General features: G+C 36.0%; 1 protein-coding gene across 6 annotated transcripts in view; it reads right to left on the bottom strand.

The window, feature by feature from the left end:
* Positions 1-20,986, bottom strand: part of Creb1 (cAMP responsive element binding protein 1) — a 64,788-nt gene extending 43,802 nt beyond the window's left edge. For 5 of the 6 annotated variants that reach the window (XR_003301356.2, XR_013344404.1, XR_003301358.2 and 2 more), the window contains exons 1-2: positions 20,786-20,980; positions 2,229-2,350 (exon numbers count right to left, since the gene is read on the bottom strand). Coding sequence is in view for 3 of the 6 variants with exons in the window: in XM_026394571.2 (XP_026250356.1) it covers positions 2,229-2,342 (114 nt within the window). In the remaining 3 variants the exon portion in view is untranslated. Of the gene's footprint in view, positions 1-2,228; positions 2,351-20,785 lie in introns of all 6 variants that reach the window. The other variant, XM_026394572.2, reaches the window with a different exon arrangement.
* Positions 20,987-22,151: the final 1,165 nt, after the last annotated feature.

Here is a 22,151-nt window from a genome sequence, read left to right as displayed (position 1 = left end):
GTAGCGCGCTCGCCTGGCATGCGTGCGGCCCGGGTTCGATCCTCAGCACCACATACCAACAAAGATGTTGTGTCCGCCGAGAACTAAAAAATAAATATTAAAAATTCTCTCTCTCTCACTCTCTCTCACTCTTTCTTTAAAAAAAAAAAAAAAAGATACTGACATTAGGGCAACCACGATTACCCTATAGCAAAGTTCAATGCTCACAGCTATTAAGACCCTAACACATCTACAAAGCTTCTAATATAGCATCTTGGACCCCTACTTTCATTTACTTATTTGGTGCTGGGGACTTCATCCAGAGCCTTATACATGCTAAGTGTGTGCTCTGTCTCTAAGCTACATCCCTAACCCCCAATTTTAAACCTGAGCAGATAACCACATTATCAAATATTTGGAGAAAGCCTCTAATATGAAAGATGGAGACCAAAACAAATGGGAGGTGAACTGTATAATGGAAAGTCTATGTAGGGAAAAAAAACCTGAAACAACAACAAAAAGTATTATCAAGATAAAGAAGAAATATTATGTTTGTGAAACACAGGATGCTATTAAAACATTAAAGGACTATTCAGCAAAACTCTTGGAAACATGATAGTAGAAATACAAATTCAACAGATGGTTGGAATATATTGAGGAAGTATCCCAGAGAGCAGAACAAAATGAGGGAAAACAGGAGAGAAAATAAAAGAAAATGAGAAAAACATTCCTAGAGCTATAACCTTTGGATCATAAGAATCCTAGCAAGAATTGGGGGCAGGGGGATCAGCAACAAATAATTTAAAGAAATGCCCCATAATAGAAGACATGAGTTTTCATTACAAAAGGTCTCATTGAACATACAGGATAAAAACTGATCCAACTTATCAATCCCCATGATAATGAAATTTTGAAGTACCATAACCAAAGAGATTTTATAAGATACCAGAGATGAAAGATAAGTTTAGTCTTTTTAAAGAACAGCATTAAAATAAATTGACTGTGGATCAATGCTTTCAAAATTAAAAAAAAAAAAATTTTTTTTCATCTTTACCAAGAATCCTTTCTCAAGATACCACTATACAGACTTTTCTGTATCAAGAACACAAATCCTACAAGAAAGAAAATCAGTAGAGTGAAAAGAATTCCCATGATGACACTATATAGAGTACTCAGAAGACAACCAGACCAGATAGAATACTGTGACCAGAAATAGATATATTGAGAATTGAATCACTAAGATGCCTGCAGGGCAGAATGCTTGGATGAGCTCAGATTCTCATCTGTGCTTGTTTAACTTGACCCTATAATGTTTATGCCCTGCCTTGTCTGGGTAAATTCACCATCTCCAAGTGTAATTCACTTTATCTTATCTTGAGAGCTGGAAGTGGGCCCTGGGTATCTTAGGAAAAACTCCTGACTCTATTCCTGCTGGAGCTCCAGGATCTGGCCCACATTTTAGCTTAGCCAGTTTCCCCAGCCACGACACACGACCCCAATTGTGATGAGTCCTCAATTTTTTAAGACTCATTCTTGTTCAGTAACTTCCCTCAGAGCTTTTAAACTCTTGGGAAACTACAGCTAGATATACCAGAGCTTCTACCAGGGTTATTTTTCCTAGGAGCTTTCATCTTAAATAGGCAATACCAATTTCTTGCCTAGCAGATTTCCATTTCCTATTTTCTTTTTATATTAACCACCTTTCTCACGTGTGTCCAGGTACAAAGTTGTTAACAAAATATTTTAGGGAAAAAAATGAGAACAAAAAATTAGTACAAGAGAATACACCCTCAAAGACAGGATGTTTAAGACAAAGACAAAAATCAAAGAACTCAGTATTATCTTTAAAATATCAATTTATTTGCCTTATCCTATTTTCTAATTTAAGCATATATAAGCAGAGGCTTTCATACTATCTCTACCTCCATGTTGATAAGTTCTATGATAGGAAAAAAAACATCTGTCATAACCAAGGTTCTTGCCCTTGTTTGAAAGAGACAATTAATTTACACATCAGTTAAAAATGTCAATATTTCTGGATCATATAACTACAAATACTGTATTAGTGTTTAATGATACATTTTACTGTTATGTTACTGAATTAATACTATTATTTCTAAACATAGCCCAATATTAAGTGAACAGGAAATGTGATATCCAAACAACATCTCTGCAATAGAACCTAAATTCTCTTGGAAACATATTCCTCTTGGAAGAGACACAGGTTGGAATCTCTCCATATTTTATACCTGGGCTAATGTGGCAATCTGTGGCTGGGCTTGAACTGTCATTTGTTGATTTTCAGCTTCTGTTACAGCTGCATCTCCACTCTGCTGGTTCTCTGCTCCAGATTCCATGGTCATTTAGTTACCTACAATAATATGGAAGAGTGTTACAAGCACTACAGTGCTTTGTGCTTTTGTGACTTTAATTTCAAGTTATAAATAGGTATATGTGGTGGTTAGGAAAGCAAATGCATTTAGAAAACTAGTTAAGATATAATGTAATTGAATTATTAGCCAACTTGTCCCAATTTGCTTAGCTATAAAAGTTCTAGTCCCTTTAATAAAACAAAAAAACCCAACAACAATAGCATTAAAAAACAACAACCTATTTCCTTGATTATTCTTCGGAATGGGATATTAATTCATGTTGAAATAAGGGACTTCTTTATTCCTTGGATCTTCCCTTCTTGGCACCAACAATTGTAATTTTTCCAAATAATACCCATCAGGTAGAGAGAGGATAGGGAAGAAAAGCAAGCTAAAAATGACAGTCTGTGAGACAGTCCTTTCTCCTTAAGGAAGCAGCACAAAAATTATAAGGCACTCTCATAGGAGGTTTTGGTGGCAGAACAAAAATCAGCCCACATTTTAAGAGCCTAAGTTGTGTTTAGCAATACAGAAAGGTGAAATAAAAGACCACCAAAGCCAAAGTAGAGGCTCCAAATATTGAAAAAGTTAGTGTTCTGACTCCTCCTTCATGTATAGTATGCAACATTACAATATCAACATACATACTCACACAGAGAAATAAAATACTTTTTTGAATGTTTAATTATGAAGTTCTGACTAAGTCAATCAGAACTGACATTTGTTAATTTACCTTGTTTTGCTAAGAGCTTAAAGGTATATATGTTGTGTAATCTGGTATTGCATGGCAGCAAGAGTTAAGTGAAGAGCAATTACTAGTAGCAAAAATAGTTAGGTTAGGGAAATTTTTGATAACTGGGGAAGCAATCCTGTCTAAAACTTTGGGGAAAAAAGGGATGTTTCTAGTGTACAATTGTTATCATTCAGTGCCTACCATATTACCCAACAAAAATGAATTTATTATGAGGGAATACTATAGTTATTCCACAAATAACACAAAAAAAACCCAATGTTTTTCCAGAATAAATTGCATTTATTTTATTACTCTGAAATTAATATTAAAAATTGTTACTGATCCTTATGTTATTATTATACATCATCACAATATATTGCATGCTTATACATTATAGAATTCTACAAAAGTGTTTTTCAAGTAACAAAAAAGGAAGTGAAAATATTTCTGTGGAAATGAATATAAATAGTTTAGAAATATTAGAATCCACAAAACACAGATGACAAAGGCAAACATAACAGACTTGAGTACATCATTATTTAAAACATTCATGAAGTCCCCAAGAAAAGTGCTCTGAGAGAAATATCTTCCACAAATAATCAACACAGTAACATCCAAACTACAAAACAACTATGAGCAAATGAGAAACTCTCATTATTGACTAGTTCACAAAGATACATTTCAGGGGCTTTCACTGTAAGATTTTTTTAATACCAAAAAAAACAAAATAATCATCCATCATTAGAAGAACCATTTTAAAAATATTACAGCAGTAAAAAAGCATGAAATCTATATACAATATAATGACATACTATTAACAGATAACCATTTATGTAAAACACATACACATACAAGTAAAACAAGTGGTTATAAAGATTCATGCATGTTTCAAAAAGGTATGAGAAATTAAGCACTAAAGTGGTAGCTCTGAAGAGGAAGAGGATTTATAGAATTTTATAGGACAATAACTTTTAATTTGTATTCTTTATATACTTTAGAATTCAGTATTGTCTGAATTTCCCTTCTGTGAACATAGATTCAGAATTACACTTGTACAATTTTAAGAAACCTTTTTTATATTGGAGATTGAACACAGAGTCACTTTACCAATGAGCTACAGCCCTATCTCTTTTTATTTTTTTATTTTGAGACAGGGTCTTGCTAAGTTGCTGAGGGTAGTAGCCTAAAAGTTTCAATCCTCCTGCCTCAGTTTTCCAAGTTGGTAGGATCATAGGCGTGCACTACTAATGCCCAGCTAATTTTAAGAAACATATCAGATATAATGTAAAACATTTTAAAACTATGAATCAGATCTATACTCCAGTCATGATTTCAAGATACTGCTGACAAATTTTTTCCAAATCCCAGATAGTTTTTAATCTAAACTGTTTACCCTACATTTCCAAATAATACAGAAAACTTTTTAAAAATTATCAAATAACTTTGGTTATCATCATTTGACATAGTTCCCTCAGCTGTTATACCAGGTATACTTACAATCTGTGCTCTTTTAAAATACAAAAATCTTTTTAAAAAAATGTCAGATGTAACACACAACAACAACAACAGTTCATCTCTCCTAAAAGTTATCTACATTTTTGGTGGTGGTGGTGGTGGGGGATGGCATATGAAAGCAAAATACTTAATCTCAATAACAATAAAACAAATAAATGAATCCATTCAACAGTATGGGACAAAGTAAATAGACTCCATAAGTTGTTCTCCACTAAATCATCACTTTAAACAAGAATGAAAACAAATACAAATTTATCACAGTTGGTAAAACATACATAACAATTTTAAAAGACTTCACTCCAAGCCATGTTTTTTTTAGCTATACTGTTATCCATATGCAGTTTCTCTCTACCATTTGGTTAAAAACAGTCTAAGACATAGATAGATCACATTCTTAAATCTAATATACGGAGACTACTTAGCTTTGTTTTTGTTTTAATTTAAGGCATAGGGCATCTTTACATCTTTTTGTTTCAAAAAAGGGAGGGGGGCTGGGGATGTGGCTCAAGCGGTAGCATGCGTGCGGCCTGGGTTCCATCCTCAGCACCACATACAAAAAAAAAAAAAAAAAGATGTTGTGTCCGCCGAAAAAAAAACTAAAAGAAAAAAAATACATTAAGAAATTTCTCTCTCTCTTAAAAAAAAAAAAAGGATTTATCACTATATTTTAATGAAGGAACAAAGCCATTAATTACTAATAGGTACAAAGACACACTAAAAACAGAAAGCTTTCATCTTACTTCCCTCCTTAATTGGATTATATCCCCCCTTTTTTTTTAAGGTGCAAAATTTCCAAGGAATATAAGTCCTCATTTAAACTTCTAATATTTTATCCTTTAGTTCAGATGGCCTATAAATCTTTTCAGGGTAGGAGACAGCCTTAGTTTTAAAAACCTTTAGCTTCAGTAAATACCACCCACTTGGGCAATAGCAGAAATACAGTCTTTCGCTGGAAAATTTAGGCCTTTCTCAAAGTGCTGGTAAGAATTATTTCAGGAGAAAAGACTGTTTCAGATAACAAACTCTTTAAGACACAACTAAAACAGATACTACTTTTATACTTTTCAACTTGAAGGTAATAAAAAAGCAGTCTCCCAATTGGAAAAGACTCACATTTAAAGTAAATACATTAATTCAGGTCTTTGAAAGCTTTTGCTCTTTTTGTTTACATCTTCAGGTATGGGGAGAAGAGACTGTACAGCAAGTATCAGGTACAGAATTTTCAGTTTTTCTATTAATCCAGTATCAATCTAGACAGCAGTGATACATCCAGACATAGGATTAGCTTAATTAGAACCAGTACATGGGTTGCTAAGGTTGTTTGAAGACTGCTAATTCACTAAACAAATGCAAGCTTTAGGGGAATCTTGGGGGGTGCGGAGGACCAACACTGAATAATGCATTAAAATAAGAAAAATACCAGGTACATATGAACTCAGAATGCTGTATGAATACTGAGCCTGGAATATGAGAAACAGAATGAATCTGAAAATATAACATAGGCCTGATAGTTTTGTGATTTTTGTTCTTCCAATTATTCTGAATTTTAAAATTTATTTGGAATCGATGTTTAAGATTTGGGGATGTTCACAATTTATCCTAAAAAATTAAAGAGAGATTAATCCTTAAGAAACTGTGAATTGATAACAGTGCCATGCCTCAAAGAAATAATTTTTTAAATAACTTTTAGAAAAATCAATTCACAAAGATACATACATACCATTTTGCTATCATGGTCCTCAGAATTCTCTTAATTTGGAAAGTAAAGTGAAGCAATTCTGTAGTATTACTCCCCAATCTTGAGGAAAAAAGAATACTGCTATAGGTAGTTGGGGGAAGGAGCCTAACCCTTGGTGGAGCTGGATTTGTTGCCAAGCAGCACTGTCACCAAGTGGCTGCTGGATAAATTACTTTAAATTTTGTTTCAGTTTCCTCATCTGTAAGAACAAAAAGGATGGGTTAAAAGTCCTCGCTTCAATTTTAAATCTTCTAATCTTAGGAACTAAGACCACATGAGAGGTAGGTACGTACACATAATTACACAGGTCATATAAGAAAATAATATTTACTACTAAGGAAGTACTTTGTAATGAAGGATGCAAATTTACACTGTAAAGGAAGATAGATTCGTTAAAAATAGGTCACCTAGTCTCCTGATTTGGGACAGTGGTATCATCATTTAAGCATTATCATGAGAATGTAATAAAATTTTGAGATAGTACTTTAAAAAGTGCTACAAGACCAGACCATCATCCAATAAAAAGCCTCTGTTTCACATGGTAGACACTGTCTTACTACATTGCTCAGGTCATAACTACTGTTACAGTTATTAAACAATTAAATAGTCCCTTTTCTCAATTAGGAAAAAAAAAGAAACAAGCAATTATTCCTTTCCATCTAAGAAAGCGCTAAGAAATTATTAATCTGTTGAGGTTTACTAAGCGTAAAGGGCTAAATTACTTTTGCACCTTTCCACAGTGGAGATAATAACAGGTATTTAAAAGTTTTAGTTTAGGTAAAGTGTCAAATGAACGTTTCCATGATCTTTGAAATAAGAGAATATGTTCTATAGTAGTCATGAAAATAGTGAAATTCCAAAGAGGCATTAAGAATGAAAACAGTATTAATAAACTTGGAGTATTAATAAACAGTATTAATAAACTTATCAGAAAAGTGACTTTTCTGATAAAAAAATGGCACATAAACAAAGGCTGAAACTATATTGAGAACTTAAGAAAAAGGTGAAAGTCAGTGGTTGGTATCAGACTTTCCATAGAAAATGAAAAAAAAAAAAACAACAACAGTAATACAGAATGGTCACTCTAAAGCAACAGGTAAAATAAAAATATAAGAATGATGTCTCGGGGCTGGGGATGTGGCTCAAGCGGTACCGCGCTCGCCTGGCATGCGTGCGGCCCAAGTTCAATCCTCAGCACCACATACAAACAAAGATGTTGTGTCCGCTGAAAACAAAAAATAAATATTAAAAATTTCTCTCTCTCACTCTCTCACTCTCTCTTTAAAAAAAAAAAAAGAATGATGTCTCAGGACTGGGGTCATAGCTTAGTGGTGGAACACCTGCTTAGCATGCGTAAGCACTGGGTTTGATTCTCAGCACCACAAATAAATAATTAAAATAGAGGTCCATCAACAACTAAAAATAATAATAATATTGTCTCTTAAAGTCATTTGGTTTAGAACTTTTATAATACAATGAATTTTGCTTCTAGTCTATATAAATACCTGGGGGAATCTGCCATAAGTGAACAATACACTTTACTAAAACTAAAATAAAGTCTTATATTTTTGTCAATTTACATTATAGATGTCTTGTTTTAAACTATCATATCTGAATATGTATCAGGCATTGTTCAAGCTTCTGGAGATAAAACAATGAATACAATAAATCTTTAGAAAAAGTTTGACTTTCTAGAGTCTATATCTAGCAGGTGGGGGCAGGAAACAAACAAAAAATGTACAAATCAGATGGTGAGAACTGTGTAGAAAAATAAAGTTGGGAAAGATGTTGAACTGATTTTCAATATTATAAAGGCTAATCACTGACCCTTACTGACAAGGTAGCATTTAAATTCATCTATACAGGACTATATTGTACTAATTCCCTATTTGTCTATAGAAAGTTAACACAAATCTTCAAACTACAAATTAAAGCTTACCAAAGAAAGCCCATATCACTATTTTTTTTTGCTAAAAATCACTAATAAAAGGAATGCTGTATATCTTCATTTTTTTTTAAAGAGAGAGGAGAGAGAGGGAGAGGGAGAGAGAGAGAGAGAGAGAGAGAGAGAATTTTTAATATTTATTTTTTAGTTCTCGGCGGACACAACATCTTTGTTGGTATGAGGTGCTGAGGATCGAACCCGGGCCGCACGCATGCCAGGCGAGCGCGCTACCGCTTGAGCCACACCCCCAGCCCTGCTGTATATCTTCAATTTGTTGTTTTCCCTAAAATGTATTGACCTTTAAGAAATGCTCTAGTCCTTAAGATTCTTAACATTGTAATTTAAGAAAAAAAAAAGCCTACCTTCTCCACAGTCAACTTTTTAATCCCCCTTAATTTATGACAACTTTAATCCTGTTTTGGATGGGGTAAGTATTCAGAGAAATAAACTGTAAATTTTGGCTAAAGAAGAAATAATGCCTTTGTAATTAATGAAACACATTCTGGGTTGTTTTTTTTGTTTGTTTGTTTTTAATGGAAACGACTTCAATTAAAAATGAGGGGAAAAGCTTCCTCTGCACACTAGCAAGTGGAGAACTCTGGAACTCTCACCAACTCAAAATTTCAGGGATTTAAGATAATCACATAAGTAAAACTCCAAAGTCTCCGGGTTATTCATAGCAAAACGCATATTTGGGCACATTATTTTAAAACTAAATGACTATTTTATTGTCACTGTCAACTACCTTAACTAAAAATATTCTGCAGAAGTATGCCCTCAAACACCTACATGTGATACATAATCTTTTATAGTTATTTTGTTTCTGTACTCAGTTTTCAGGATAACTGATTCAAAGTTTTGTTAACACATCCTTTGACATGTCTTAATTTTTTTTATGTATTATGACTAATTTACTAAAGAAAGTTCAGGTACTAAACAACAGACTTTCCAAGAAACAATCAACAACAATGTTAACCTAGACATATTTGTCATTTATTTTTATGTCTAATCTGTAGTCAATCAATACTGCAAATTTAGCAATGCTCCACATTTCTGATGCTAACAATAGTTTACTGGTGTTAAATACAGCATACCGTCATTGAAACCAAAGAGGAAACAAAGGATTTTCAAATACTGTACGAGTATGTATGCACATGTGTACAAACACATATCCACACTCAACAAAACATATGTCAGCCTCATCTGTATAATGTATAGACTGATTACACAACAAAATAAGGTGATATACATCTTAAACGAAGAAGTCAAAAACAGGAATGTGTTTAAATAAAATAAACCAGTTTATCGGAATAAAAAAATTCTGACATTTTTCAGAAAGTTTTCTCTGTGCTCCTACAAAGGTTTGTCTGTCTTTCATGGGAACAAGTCTTCCTTTCAGGCTCTTATCTTCATATTAGAAGTCAAGAAAAGTTGTAATATGAAGTTAACTCCATGACTTGATGACATTTAAATTATTTATAAGACAAAAACAAGAACAAGCTTAAAGATTTCCATACATACTTTCATAAATTCTTTGTTATTAAACACTAGTAAAACCTCACCATACCACCACCAGCAAAAAAAAAAAAAAAAAAAGAGGGGCACACAGCAAAAGGAAATCTTTGCAATGTTATTTAATAAACAAATTCCTCAATTTATTCACTAACTGGATTTAACTCAGTGAATGGTTTGGTTTCAACATATTTTATGAATTTAGTAGTTTTGTGATTACCAGGATATTTGACTATCAACTTTAATAAAGTCTATTTTAAAAGCATGTAGCACACCTTATGAAAAAGATGATTTCCTCAAAGTTAGTATTTAACAGAAGTGAATCAGAAAAATGTTATGTGATTTACAGAAACACTGCATGATTTAAGATAGACATCTCTGAATATATGACTAAGTCTATAGAACTTTCAACAAGAAAACTTTAGCACTTTCTCAAATCAAAATTTTTGTTCTTGTTTTTAAAATACTGGCAAAATTTATTTGCCTTGTTTTCCCTGAGGTAAGACTACTGGTAGCTCTGAAACAAGCTTTCATGTACCTGGTCACCAAGAGACAGTGTTGCTTAGCAAAGCAGCAACCATGACTATGCATTATTTTAGATGGTAACATTTTTATCCCATCTCTTCCCATTCCCCTTTCTTATAAACACCCACCTAATATGTTTGTAGCTTTCAAGAAATGTTGAGGTATGAAGTGCTACTACATGGCTTTTTGAAGCTAGTTTTTTTTAAAAGATTATACACCTCCAATATAGTTACTTTTATATAGGCTATATTTATGTTGAATTACAAGTAAAGCTATCTTCATTATTATGTTAAGTGTTGCTTTATAAACTAGCTCAATGATGAAACTGTAAGGACTCAAAAAGTTATACCCTAAATTTAAATATTTATAGCCTACTATTCCATTTACTTAACAAAACCTAAGTGACTATGTGAAATCACTACATTCAAATGGGAAATAAATAGCCAAGTGTTTTTGGTTTTTCTGCCCATAGTTTATGATGTAACATTTGTTACTTCGATGGTTCTGTTTTGAACTAATATTTGAAATGCTATTGTTGGTGAATTATTTACAAATCAGATACGGAAGAGTGAAAATTCAGCACATGTTATGCTAGGAGTCATAATGACAGGAATTCTGGTTTTACCTGACTTCACAGAGAACTGGAGATGTTACACCACATAGCTCTCAGTATTATAAAAACTACGTATTTGGCAATGAAACTGCATAGACTATGAAGCAATAATGCAAATTATTTCAATTACATGCTGCTCACTAGTCAGGCAGCAAAGAAAAAAGCCCAAGAACTCAAGATAATAAAGATATATTGGACTATATTTAAAAATTGTCCATGGCTAAACCATAAGGCTGATAAATGTCATGCAGTCAACAGCACTTTATGTACAATTTGTTTTTGTTTCTTTTACATTAGAGTTCACTCTTGTGCTTGTACATTTTACGGATTTGGACAAATGTATAATGGCATGCATCTATCATTATAGTACCATACAAAATATTTTCCTCTTTGGACAGTTTAGACAAAAAACTCACTTCAAGGTCAAGTATTCTATCTTTAATCTTGAAACAATCAGCATCAAGTTTAACCTTGCAGGTACAGCAACTATTTTTTTACCACCATGGGCCTGACTTCTGGAAAGATCATTTTGATTAACATAATATGCTATTCTTGTGTTTCAGAGGAGGGTAGTACTGGAAAATAAATCCAATTTCCTCAGTTAAAAAAAAAAAAAAGTATCTGGGCTGGGGTTGTGGCTCAGCAGCAGTGCACATGTGAGGCCCTGGGTTTGATCCTCAGCACCACACAAAAATAAATAAATAAGATGAAGGTATTGTGTCCAACTACAACTAAAAAATAAATATTTTTAAAAATGTTTTTTAAAAAAGTATCTAAGTTTATTAGGTTTAAACTGACCAAAACATGCATGTCTGCTTCCTTTAATCTGCGCCAGGATTGCTTTTAACCTTTCCTTTCAAATTGGTGACCCTCTAATAGGAAATCATTCATTAAAGAAATGTCGGGACCTCCTACATAAGTGTTTTGTTGAAAACTATGGGGCAAAAGCATAAAGCATACAAGAGTCTTTTCCTCAAAGGGCTTACAATCTAACAAGAGACAAAACATGTACAATATATGAAAAAAGCTTGACAAGTACAAACTAATCCTATGACCAATTTACCTACAAATTCCCTTCAAACATGTAATAAGTGATTTAAAAATATAAACTTCTAATTAGAAATGACAGAATACAATGAATTATGGAAAAAAGGAAAATATGAGCTGGCCACTTAATCTTTATACTGATCAACAGATCTGATTAATAACATAATGAAATAAATACATTTTCCCATAACTTGGTAAAATATTTCCTTCAAGTGAGCTACTTATAAACCCAAACTAATACTGCTTATGAACAAAAATTTTAGTAGTCATAATAAGACAAGAACCTTGAAAACTAGAAAGAATGCTACAAAAGAATGAAGACGACTCTGCTTTACTATGAGGCTTTTACACAGCAAATACCTTAGTTAAGGTCTCCAGAACTCAGTTTAGTCATTCGTGAAAAATGAAGAATCACTACTCCCTTCATGCATAAAAGTCTGTAGTTGAATTCCCCAGTACAGTATAGTTTATGAGTAATATATTATGCCCACACTGAGATCATGAATACTCTTATAATAATAAATAAATCCTCAATGGTAAATCCAATTAAAATGTTTGATTCAAAGTTTTCATTTCCTGATTTTCAACTTTGCTTTTCATCAGTCACTCACAAAAAGGAATATGAACATAGAATGGGAGAAAACTAGGAGGTGGTGTATAACTCCAAATATACATTAGTGGCTTTAGTTATTTTTCACTAAATAATGGGATCCTGTTTGTTGGGCTTTTATAGATATTTAGAAAATACCTGAAACAGTTAAATAAAAATTTATGATGCTTTGGAAAACAGTCTGTTATTTCTTCAAATAGTTAAGTGTAGTAATCACATAACCTAGCAGTTCCACTCCTAGATATATATACCCAAAAGAAAACATGTGTCTCTTAGTCAAAAGATCCAACTGCATATGAACTAATGAGTGAATAAAATGCTGAATATTCAGAAAATGGACTATTATTTGGTAATAAAAATGAAACTGATAGTATAATATGGATGAACTTTGAAAACATTATGCTAAGTAAATCACAATGAACAATATGATTCTATTCATATGCAATGTCCAGAATGTGCAAATCTGGAGATAGAAAGGAGATTAACAGCTGCCTAGGACTGGCATATAGAGAGATTATCAGGGATGGCTAGGAGATGTGGTGTTCCTTTCTGGGGTAGTGAAAATGTCCTAAGGTTGACTATGGTGATAGATGTACCACTTTGTATGCATACTAAAACCACTGAATTATACCATCAAATGGATGTAGCATATGGCATGTGAATTATATTTCAATGAAGCTGATAAACAGTCTGTAAGGTCCATTTTTAAACTAAAATACCTGGAAGTCAGGGAATCTACATTTTAGGCTAATTGATCAAATAATTCCTCTGTATTTACCTTTCCTCCCTCTTATGTATTTAAAGCTCCCTGCCTTAAAGTCAGAATTCCTAATATGAATCCATAATCTTTCTTTACCAATTCTGTACATATTCATAGTAAGCTCATTCTACTTCAGTTCCTTCATTTTTGTTTCTTTCAATGCTTTAAAATATACTTTTAACTCACCTATTCAAGTTCTTTTGAATTCAATTTAAATTCTACTTTCCCCACAAAGCCTCTTCTATTCTAAACTTAACAATTCTTCAAGGGAACAGTGAAAACTGATATTCTGCCATTTAAAAATAAAAAACAAACATTCTTCCTTAAGTATCATCCCCACTGTTGCATCAAATACTTTGAGGGTAGAAGCTGTACCTCAGGCTTTATTGTTTATAAAAACTAGCACAATCTTCATTTAATACCCAGGTATTGTTTCTATAAATACCTAAATAAAATTTCTTGTGTTCATTTTACCAATTATAATAAGCTCATGGCCAATGAAGGTTCAATAAATAAATGATTAAACAAATAGCAGTACACAAAGCCCATGTATTACTATTATTTCTTCACTATGGTGTTCTAAAACAAGATACTTCTGAGCCTCCTATTACCATTTATATGAACAAGGATAAAACACTCAAAATGACTCATTTGGGGCTGGGGTTATGGCTGAGAGGTAGAGCACTTGCCTAGCATGTGTGAGGCACTGGGTTTGATTCTCAGCACTGCAAATAAATAAATAAATGCCTGTCAACAACTAAAAATGAAAAAGTGGGGGGGGGGCTTCTTCACCCTTGGCTGGATTACAAACATTTTTAGTTAACATCTATACTATCATATAGATATTACATATACTATTAAAACCCACTCTCACATGCAGATAACCAGCTCATTAGGAATACACTTAAAACTGATGAAAGAAATCAGAAGTTTCAGGGAAAATTCACTAATCTTTGGGAAAGAAACTTATTACTGTAAGTCAACTTCTAGATCTGCTTCCCACTCCTACGAAAGGTCATTAGCTAGCTATTTTATCTTCTCACTTAACTCTTCTTCAGCCAAATGTCAGTCTTCTCTCCTTTCAATCAATCCCTCTGACCTCTTCCTCTCCAAACATGCTTCTATTTAGATTAGTGATCCTAGATTAATCTGACAGGAGAAAGAAAACTGATAGATGCTTTCATTTTTGTTCACACAGCCAATCTCATGTATGGTAAATTTTTTTTATTAATTTACTTCATTAGTGAGAAAAAAACAACGTAAGCATTTATAAAAGAATAGTACTGGTTTATTTATTTATTTATTTTGTGGTGCTGGGGATGTAACTCTAGGGCTTCATACATGCTAGGCATGCACTCTTATCACCAAACCACATCCTTAGCCCCAATTATTTTTTTTTTTGGGGGGGGGGGAAGGTGGGTAACCCGGGATTGAACTCAGGAGCACTCAACCACTGAGCCAACCCAGCCTATTTTGTATTTTATTTAGAGACAGGTCTTACTGAGTTGCTTAGCACTTCACTTTTGCTGAGGCTGGCTTTGAACTTGTGATCCTCCTGCTTCAGCTTCCTCAGCTGCCGGGATTAGACATGCACCACTGTGCACAGCCCAACTTCTTTTTAAGTTGAGATATGTTAACTACCCTAAAGCACTAAGTGCAGTTTTAAATAAGTTTTCACTGCTGGGGATGTATAGTGTTTGTATCAAATTACAGATAATTATTCATCACTGGAGATATTCTTATCTGTTGGAATAAACATCAGAATATGAAAGATTAGATTTATCTTCTCATTTAACTTTTTAAAAATTTTGGTAACCTAGTTGATAGGTGACCAAATATTCAAATATCTGGGCAAAATATAATAAAACATATCTTCATAAGAATTTGTCTGGCAGATCTAAAGAAAGAGAATGCAAAACAAACAAAAACTAGGACTCGAGAGTGTGCATATGTTGTGATGAGAAATGTATTGTGAATTTAAAAATGAAATGATTTGTCTTACCTAAGTTTCATCTCAAAAATCTAAAATTTATAGATATAATGTGGAAGAAATTAAAAATCATATTTACTTCCTACAACTTCAATAAGCTGACTAGTGTGGGCTTGTATAAAATGCTGGAACTAGCATATATGTTAAAATTAGCTGGAAGAATAACATACAGCCATTTTCACACCATCAGTTAGTTGCTTTAGTTCAATGACTTTTACTTCTACCCCAAGAAGTAATCACTGATTCTGTTGACACGCTGCAAAATCATTTAACTCTCTGGTAGCCTGCAGAAGGAAATTTTCTGCTTTTACACAGTTCAATCATCTATTCCATTCCAACCCCAAAATCTGTAAAAAGACACCTGGCTTTGTAAACCCATTAATCAAATAGCAGGTTAAAAAAAAAAGCACATATCAACATTTTATTTCAAATACTAGGAAAACACGAATATACTAGTAAAAAGGTAATTTTATATTAAAACCTTTGGCATTATGGTCACAACTACTTAACTATCAACTTCAGAAAATTAATTACACAATCACTGTTTTATTTAATAATTTTTTTGGAACACCTTGTCTTTAGATCAGTAATCACTTTTGAGTTTTAGTCAACTTAGAAAATTTACAGCATGTGTATTTTAAAGATAAACACACTAAGAGCATGCATATTTAAAATGTACCATGGCTTAATGCTGCTTTGAAGATCCACGAAAGAAAAACAGAGAGACATTGAAACTTGTTTTGTGCATGAGAAGAAGTGTGTATTACCTGGTTATCAAGGTAAGTTAATGAGTATGTAAAAAAATGAATGCAGGGAAAAAGCTAGTAATCAACCTTACTGGGTAATAATATCCATAAATTGTCTTCTTTTAAAGGGGGAAAAATCTGGACTATATGAAACATTCTTTTCAGAGACCTTTAGAAACTCTTTTGGCCAGAATACCTGAAGGAAGCAGTCTCTTGAGAACTGTAAGAATCTCAATTAAAGTTAAACTCAGATGAATTTCACTTTGTAAGTTAGCTCTTACACCCAGCTTTCTTGCCTCCTTTGTGTATACTGATAATTTTAATAAAACTCGTAAAAACTGGAGCAAAACACATCATTGTTTATAGCAGCTCAATTCACAATACTAAGCTATGGAACCAACCTAGGTGCCCTTCAACAGATGAATGAAGAAAATGTGGTATATATATACAATGGAATATTACTCAGCCACAAAGAATGAAATTACAGCATTTGATGGTAAATGGATGGAACTGGAGACTAACTTGCTAAGTAAAATAAACCAGCACCCCCTCCCCCCCAAAAAAGGCTGAGTGTTCTTATGTGGATGCTAAGTCACAAAAAGAGAGGGTGGGAAGCGGAAGAATAGGAATTCACTGGATTAGACAAAATGAAGGGAAGGAAGGGGGATAGGAATAGGAAAGACAGTAGAATGAATCATATGGAACTTTCTTATGCTCATATATACATAACCAATGTAACTCTCCATCATGTATAGACACAAGAATGGGATCATAATTAGAATGCTATATTCCATATATGTATAATGTGTCAAAATATACTCTACTGTCATGTATATGTGAAAAGAAATTTTTTTAAATGGAACAAAAAATAAAATAAAGCAGTTGAAATATCAACTTCTAGTCACAAATTATTTTGTATTTTTCATTCAAATGAAATGTTTTTCATGGCATAATGGTAAATTCTCATTGTTTAAAAAGTCCAAAAGATCTAAAAATAAAATCAGCTCACTAATTGGTTAATAGTTATAAGCATATCCACCTAAAGAAATGCTTCATAATTTATATATCTATATAAATAAAAGGGTCTTTTATATGTTGATACAAACCAATTGTTAAGCCATGTTGGGGTGAGAAAGGAACTGAGTATTATGAGTGTACAATATGCTATCATTTATTTAAAGGCATATATAGTACATACATATTTGCTTGTATACGTATAGAATATCTCTGAAAAGACAAAAATTAGGCAACATTTCAGTGATGGGGAAAGAGAACAGGACATTTTGCTTATTTTATGCAAATGAATTATGAACCATGTGAATACATTACATGTTCCAAAAACAAAGCTGAAAAATATAAAAAATACAGTCTTCCTCCTTACTTCACCAAGGGTGATTTCTCTTTCCTCTGATTGCTATCTGACAAAAAAGTATTCTGTCTTATTAGTCATTGTGTTCACAACAGTTCCTTGAGGGTAGAGGAAATATAGTGTAATTCATCCTTGGATTTACAGCAGCTTCTGGTCCAATGTATTAAATATGATTAAGTATGGATAAGTTAAGAAACTTGCCGAAGGTCCCACAGAGAGGAAGTTAAAATAAAGCTCAAGTTGAAAAGCTGTAATTAGTTGATTCTTCCCTCAGGTACTTAATGTTACATCCCTATAAAGCAGGTACTATTATTCTAATCTTATGGCTAAAGAAACTGAAGCCAAGAAAGATTTTTAAAAAATTTACCCTAGGTCACAAAACTCTTTGAGGGTAGGTACATGACAGTAGTGGCAAGGCTGGGATTCAAACCCAGGCCTAGGATTATTCCAAACCAAATATTCTTTCAACTACATTCTCTGTCACAGTAAGTGCTAAATAAATATTTGAATTCCCATAAAATGTTGTCTTAAGTGATTCTGAAGTAGAAATTAGTCCACACATGGGCAAGAAAAAAAAATCCTGCATTTTTCCTACTCCCTGACATCTGTTACATTCTTAAATTCATATTTGAGCTCTATTCAAAATAAAGAGTCCATTATTGGAAGTTACACCATACATGAAGATTTTTGCAAGACTATTTCATGGACTTGGCTATAAGCAAAATTATGTAGGTATGGCTACAAAAATGTCTATGGAATAAATGAAATGATAAATTTCACTGATACCCTATAAGCATTAAGTTACAATAATACTTTCTACTGTGAAAAAAAGGAGAAATAAGGTGAAATGGAACATACATCATTCTCTGTAACTATAGTGTACTCAAACAAAATCAAATATCTTAGAATGAAAAACAAAATAAGCTACTTCTCTAAGAAGAAATCAAAATTTCTACTAATCAGATGTAATCATGAATATGAGTTTATGGAAAGCAGAAAAATGAATTTTATGGATCAGGGTTTTCTACATTTCTTCAGGCTTTCTATATGAAAAATAATTTGTGCAAAAGAAGTAACACGAGAGTTTTAAATTCCAAAATAAGTCCTCTTTTAACCTTCTTTAGACAAATTCTAAGAATTTATTTGCTCTTTGCTCTATAAATACACGTATCCATCAGGAGGCATTTTTACTGACCCCCCCACCCAGAGTAGAAGCACATTCTAGAACCAGATTCCAGGTGCGTGTTCAAATATTAAAGAACATAAAAGTTTGAAAAGTACCTGAAATTGCTAAGAATCACAAATTATGAGTCTATAAATAAACTTTAAAAGATCTTTTGGATAAGACTAAAGAAAGAGCACATCAGAAAACAAATTTTTTTTATAATCTCTTAATAATCATTGTTGTATGTTGTCTACAAAGGAAAAAAATTCTACTAAACCGATGCTAGTTGGTAGAAAATCTTTAAAGAAATAATAACTACTTATCAATACTATATTTAACTTCCTCAGTGTTTGGAAATAATTTTCTCAATCCTAACAGAAAAAAAACTCACTTTACTGTATCTTTTAATTTCCTTGGCAATGACAATTTGCTAATGTTGTCTTTATTTAACAATTAGCAATGCAAAGCTGGTTTTGGACTTGGATAGGGAAAAAAATCAGAAGACAGTGCTTATTATAAATCAATAAATTTATTCCTAACCAGAAGTTTTGCATGTGTCACTCCCAATTCACTCATACAGCGACAGGTATATATTAAAAATAACCTCATCTTTCAAACCACATACCTAACTGTAAGGAGGACTTTACTTTAAATTAGAAAATGAGGAATAAGCGTAAAATATTTCAATAGACAGCAATCAAAACTATCTTGAACTAAATCTTTAGAAGGCAGACCTAATGCAAGCTGCGGCTAGAAAGAAATTTTAATTTCTTGAGAAGGTATGACAAATTTAAATAGGTCATACTGCAAGTCCTTTAAAAATGCCTTTTAATCTTTAATGTGTGAATGACTTATGAGGTCCCCTCTTCTTCACATAAGAAAAAAAAAAGTTTCTTAGCTTAAATTGTTGTCGGCCTTCCAGTGGAGTTATCTACAGCAGAGACAAATAATGGATCTTTATAATGCCCATTTTAATAAACAGTATTAAATTAATTACTCATTAAAGTTTAGACAAAATACCCGAGAAACGTGGTATACCCCAGGGTGAGGGGAGATCCAGATGACTCAAACACCTTTGGCAAGATCGCCCCCACGAAAAAAAATTTGATGTAAAACAAGAGTACTTTGGCTAATATTCGTTTCTAAGAAGGGTTTCAGAATGATAGACTTCAAGAGATTATTACCTTAGTGAAAAGGGTTAAAACCGAAACTGTTTTCAAACACCAGCTTCCCTTTTATAAGATCCCAACAGTTTCTTCAAAAAAGTTATAAATTTGTTTTTCTTAGCACCCCCTTGCACTCAAAAAGAATGCATTCCCATGACTACTTTTTTTTTTTTAAGCGGGGTGGGGGGGGGCGTGGAGGAAAAGAGTCAAAAATTCCCTTAAAAAGCACGAGCTCTCATCTCAAGTAAGCAGCGAAGGGCAGAAAACAACATTTCCCCAACGGTGTTGGGAGCAGGGGGAAAGGGCAAGAAAAAAATACAGCACGAGAGAAAACCTTGGGTTTCGAACTTTATTGCACAAAGAAGCGAGAGGAGAGCAGGTCGGACGTTGCCGCTCTTCCCCTCGCGAAGCGGGCGCGGCGGACACGGAGGCGACCGAGAAGGCGGCAGGCACCTTCACCTCCTCTGCCCTCAACTGTCGCCTTCTTCCTCCTCCACCCCCCACAGGCACCAGGCGGCGGCCGCCCCGGCGGACCGGACAGCCCGGCCGAGTCGGGCGGCGGGGGCCGGCGGGCGGCGCGGGGGGCAGCGCCGGGCCGGGCGGGCGGCCTCCCCCGGGGCGGCTCCCGGCTCCGGCTCCAGCTCCGCGCCCGGCCCAGCCCGGCGGCGGGAACGCGGGCGCCAGCTCGCCGCGGCCGGCCGCCCGCACACACCCCCGGCCGCCGGCTCCCACCCCGCCCGCCGCCCCCCGCCATGAGCGCCGCCGCTGGCTGCAGGCAGAGTCGCTGCCGCCCCGGCCGCCGCTGGCTCCAGTCCGCCGCCATTATTCTTTGTTCGCTGCGAGCGGCGGCGATGTTGTGGGGCTCGGGCGGAGGCTCCATCTTTACCGCGGCCCCTCCTGCGAGGGGAAGGCCCCGAGCGCGGGTGTCCGGCGCCTCCCCGTCCCCCCTCCGTCCCCCCGGCTCTCTCGGGCTCCTGCCTCCTCCTCCTGCTCCTCTTACCGGTGGTACAAGCTCCTCCGTCACTGCTTTCGTTCGCGGCCCGGATCTCGCTGGAGTTTTATTCTCTCCCCCACGTAACACACCGCGTCAAACTACACCTCCGCCGCGTCACTCACCAACACTCCGCTTCTCCCAGCCGCCCGGGCCACAGGCAGCAGCAGCCGCCGCCGACTGAGGAGCCGCAGCCAGGGAGCCAGCCAGCGCCGCCCAGTGCCGAGTGCGCAGCGGCCGCGCACGGAAACAGCCGAGCTCAGCCCGGAGCAGCTCGAGCGGCCCCGCCCCCGCGGTGGGGGCGAAAATTGCCGAAGACTTTCGGGCTCCTTCGGGCGAGGCGGAGGGCCTGTGCGGAGAGAGGGAAGGAGAAGGTGGGCCGAGACCCGCTGTGGGAGGAGCGGTTCAAGCCCTTCCACGGCGTTCGAATGCATAAAACCGGGTGGCGGAAATTTGGAGGAAGCGGGGTTTGTGTGTGGCCAGGTGGGGAATTCCCGGGGTGTGGGTAGTGTTGAAACCCCCGCGCTAGCCTGCCCCTGCGGCGGTGAGTGGCGGGCTCTAGGGCGGCTGCGGCGGGGCGGGTCTGAGCTGCTGGCCCCGCGAGCCCGGGAACTTTCAAACGTTGGGACGCGCCTCCGGGGCTGCGACTTGGCTGAAATGCGGGAGTCCTGCTGCTGCCCCTCGACCAACGTCCCCGGGGCCTGGGGACTGCGCTGGACTGCCTGTCGGGAGGGGTCGGGGCGTTGTGGGCCTCTGTGGGAAGAGTTTTTCCGACCTCCCGCCTTTCTGAGCGCCTCGGAGAGCTCTGTGGCCGCTGGCCGAGCTGTTCGTTTTCTAGGATGAAGGTTGCGGAAGTCGTGACATCTCGCGGGGTTCAGCCCAGCAGTGAGGACAGGCAAGGCCCTGGGTGATTTCAGCCGCAGCCGGAGTTCTCAGAGCAGTGACCTGCCCTGGCCGAAGCTGCTCTGCGACACTCGAAATATGTCCTCACTCCACCTGCCCGCCTTCCCTCAGACAACATCCTGTGTCGCTTTCTTTTCTCAGCCGTTTCATACAGCAGTGGTTTGCACCCCATACACCCTTTTCTTCACCCACCCATCCTGAGTTGACAGTGTGACTTCCGTGGCTTCCAAGCTACTGCAAACTGCTCTCCGAGGTCGCTCAAGGCCAACCATTCTCTTATAACTCTCCATTCTCTTATTTATTGAACCCTGCAGTCCTCTCCCTGGGCTTTCAAGTTTTTAAATTATTTCTGTTCATTCTGGACTCCGCCCCTTAACGACTTCTGTTCCAAAGAGTTGCCCTTCCTGTTCTCTTAGTTCCATCCCTGCTTTCTCAGAAACATTACACTGAAGAGTATCCTTTTATTTTTGGC

The sequence above is a fragment of the Urocitellus parryii genome, chromosome 1 (assembly GCF_045843805.1).
Source record: "Urocitellus parryii isolate mUroPar1 chromosome 1, mUroPar1.hap1, whole genome shotgun sequence".
NCBI classification, from domain to species: Eukaryota; Metazoa; Chordata; class Mammalia; order Rodentia; family Sciuridae; genus Urocitellus; species Urocitellus parryii.
Note: the sequence above shows the minus strand (reverse complement) of the source record. Positions and strands in the feature narration are given on the sequence as shown.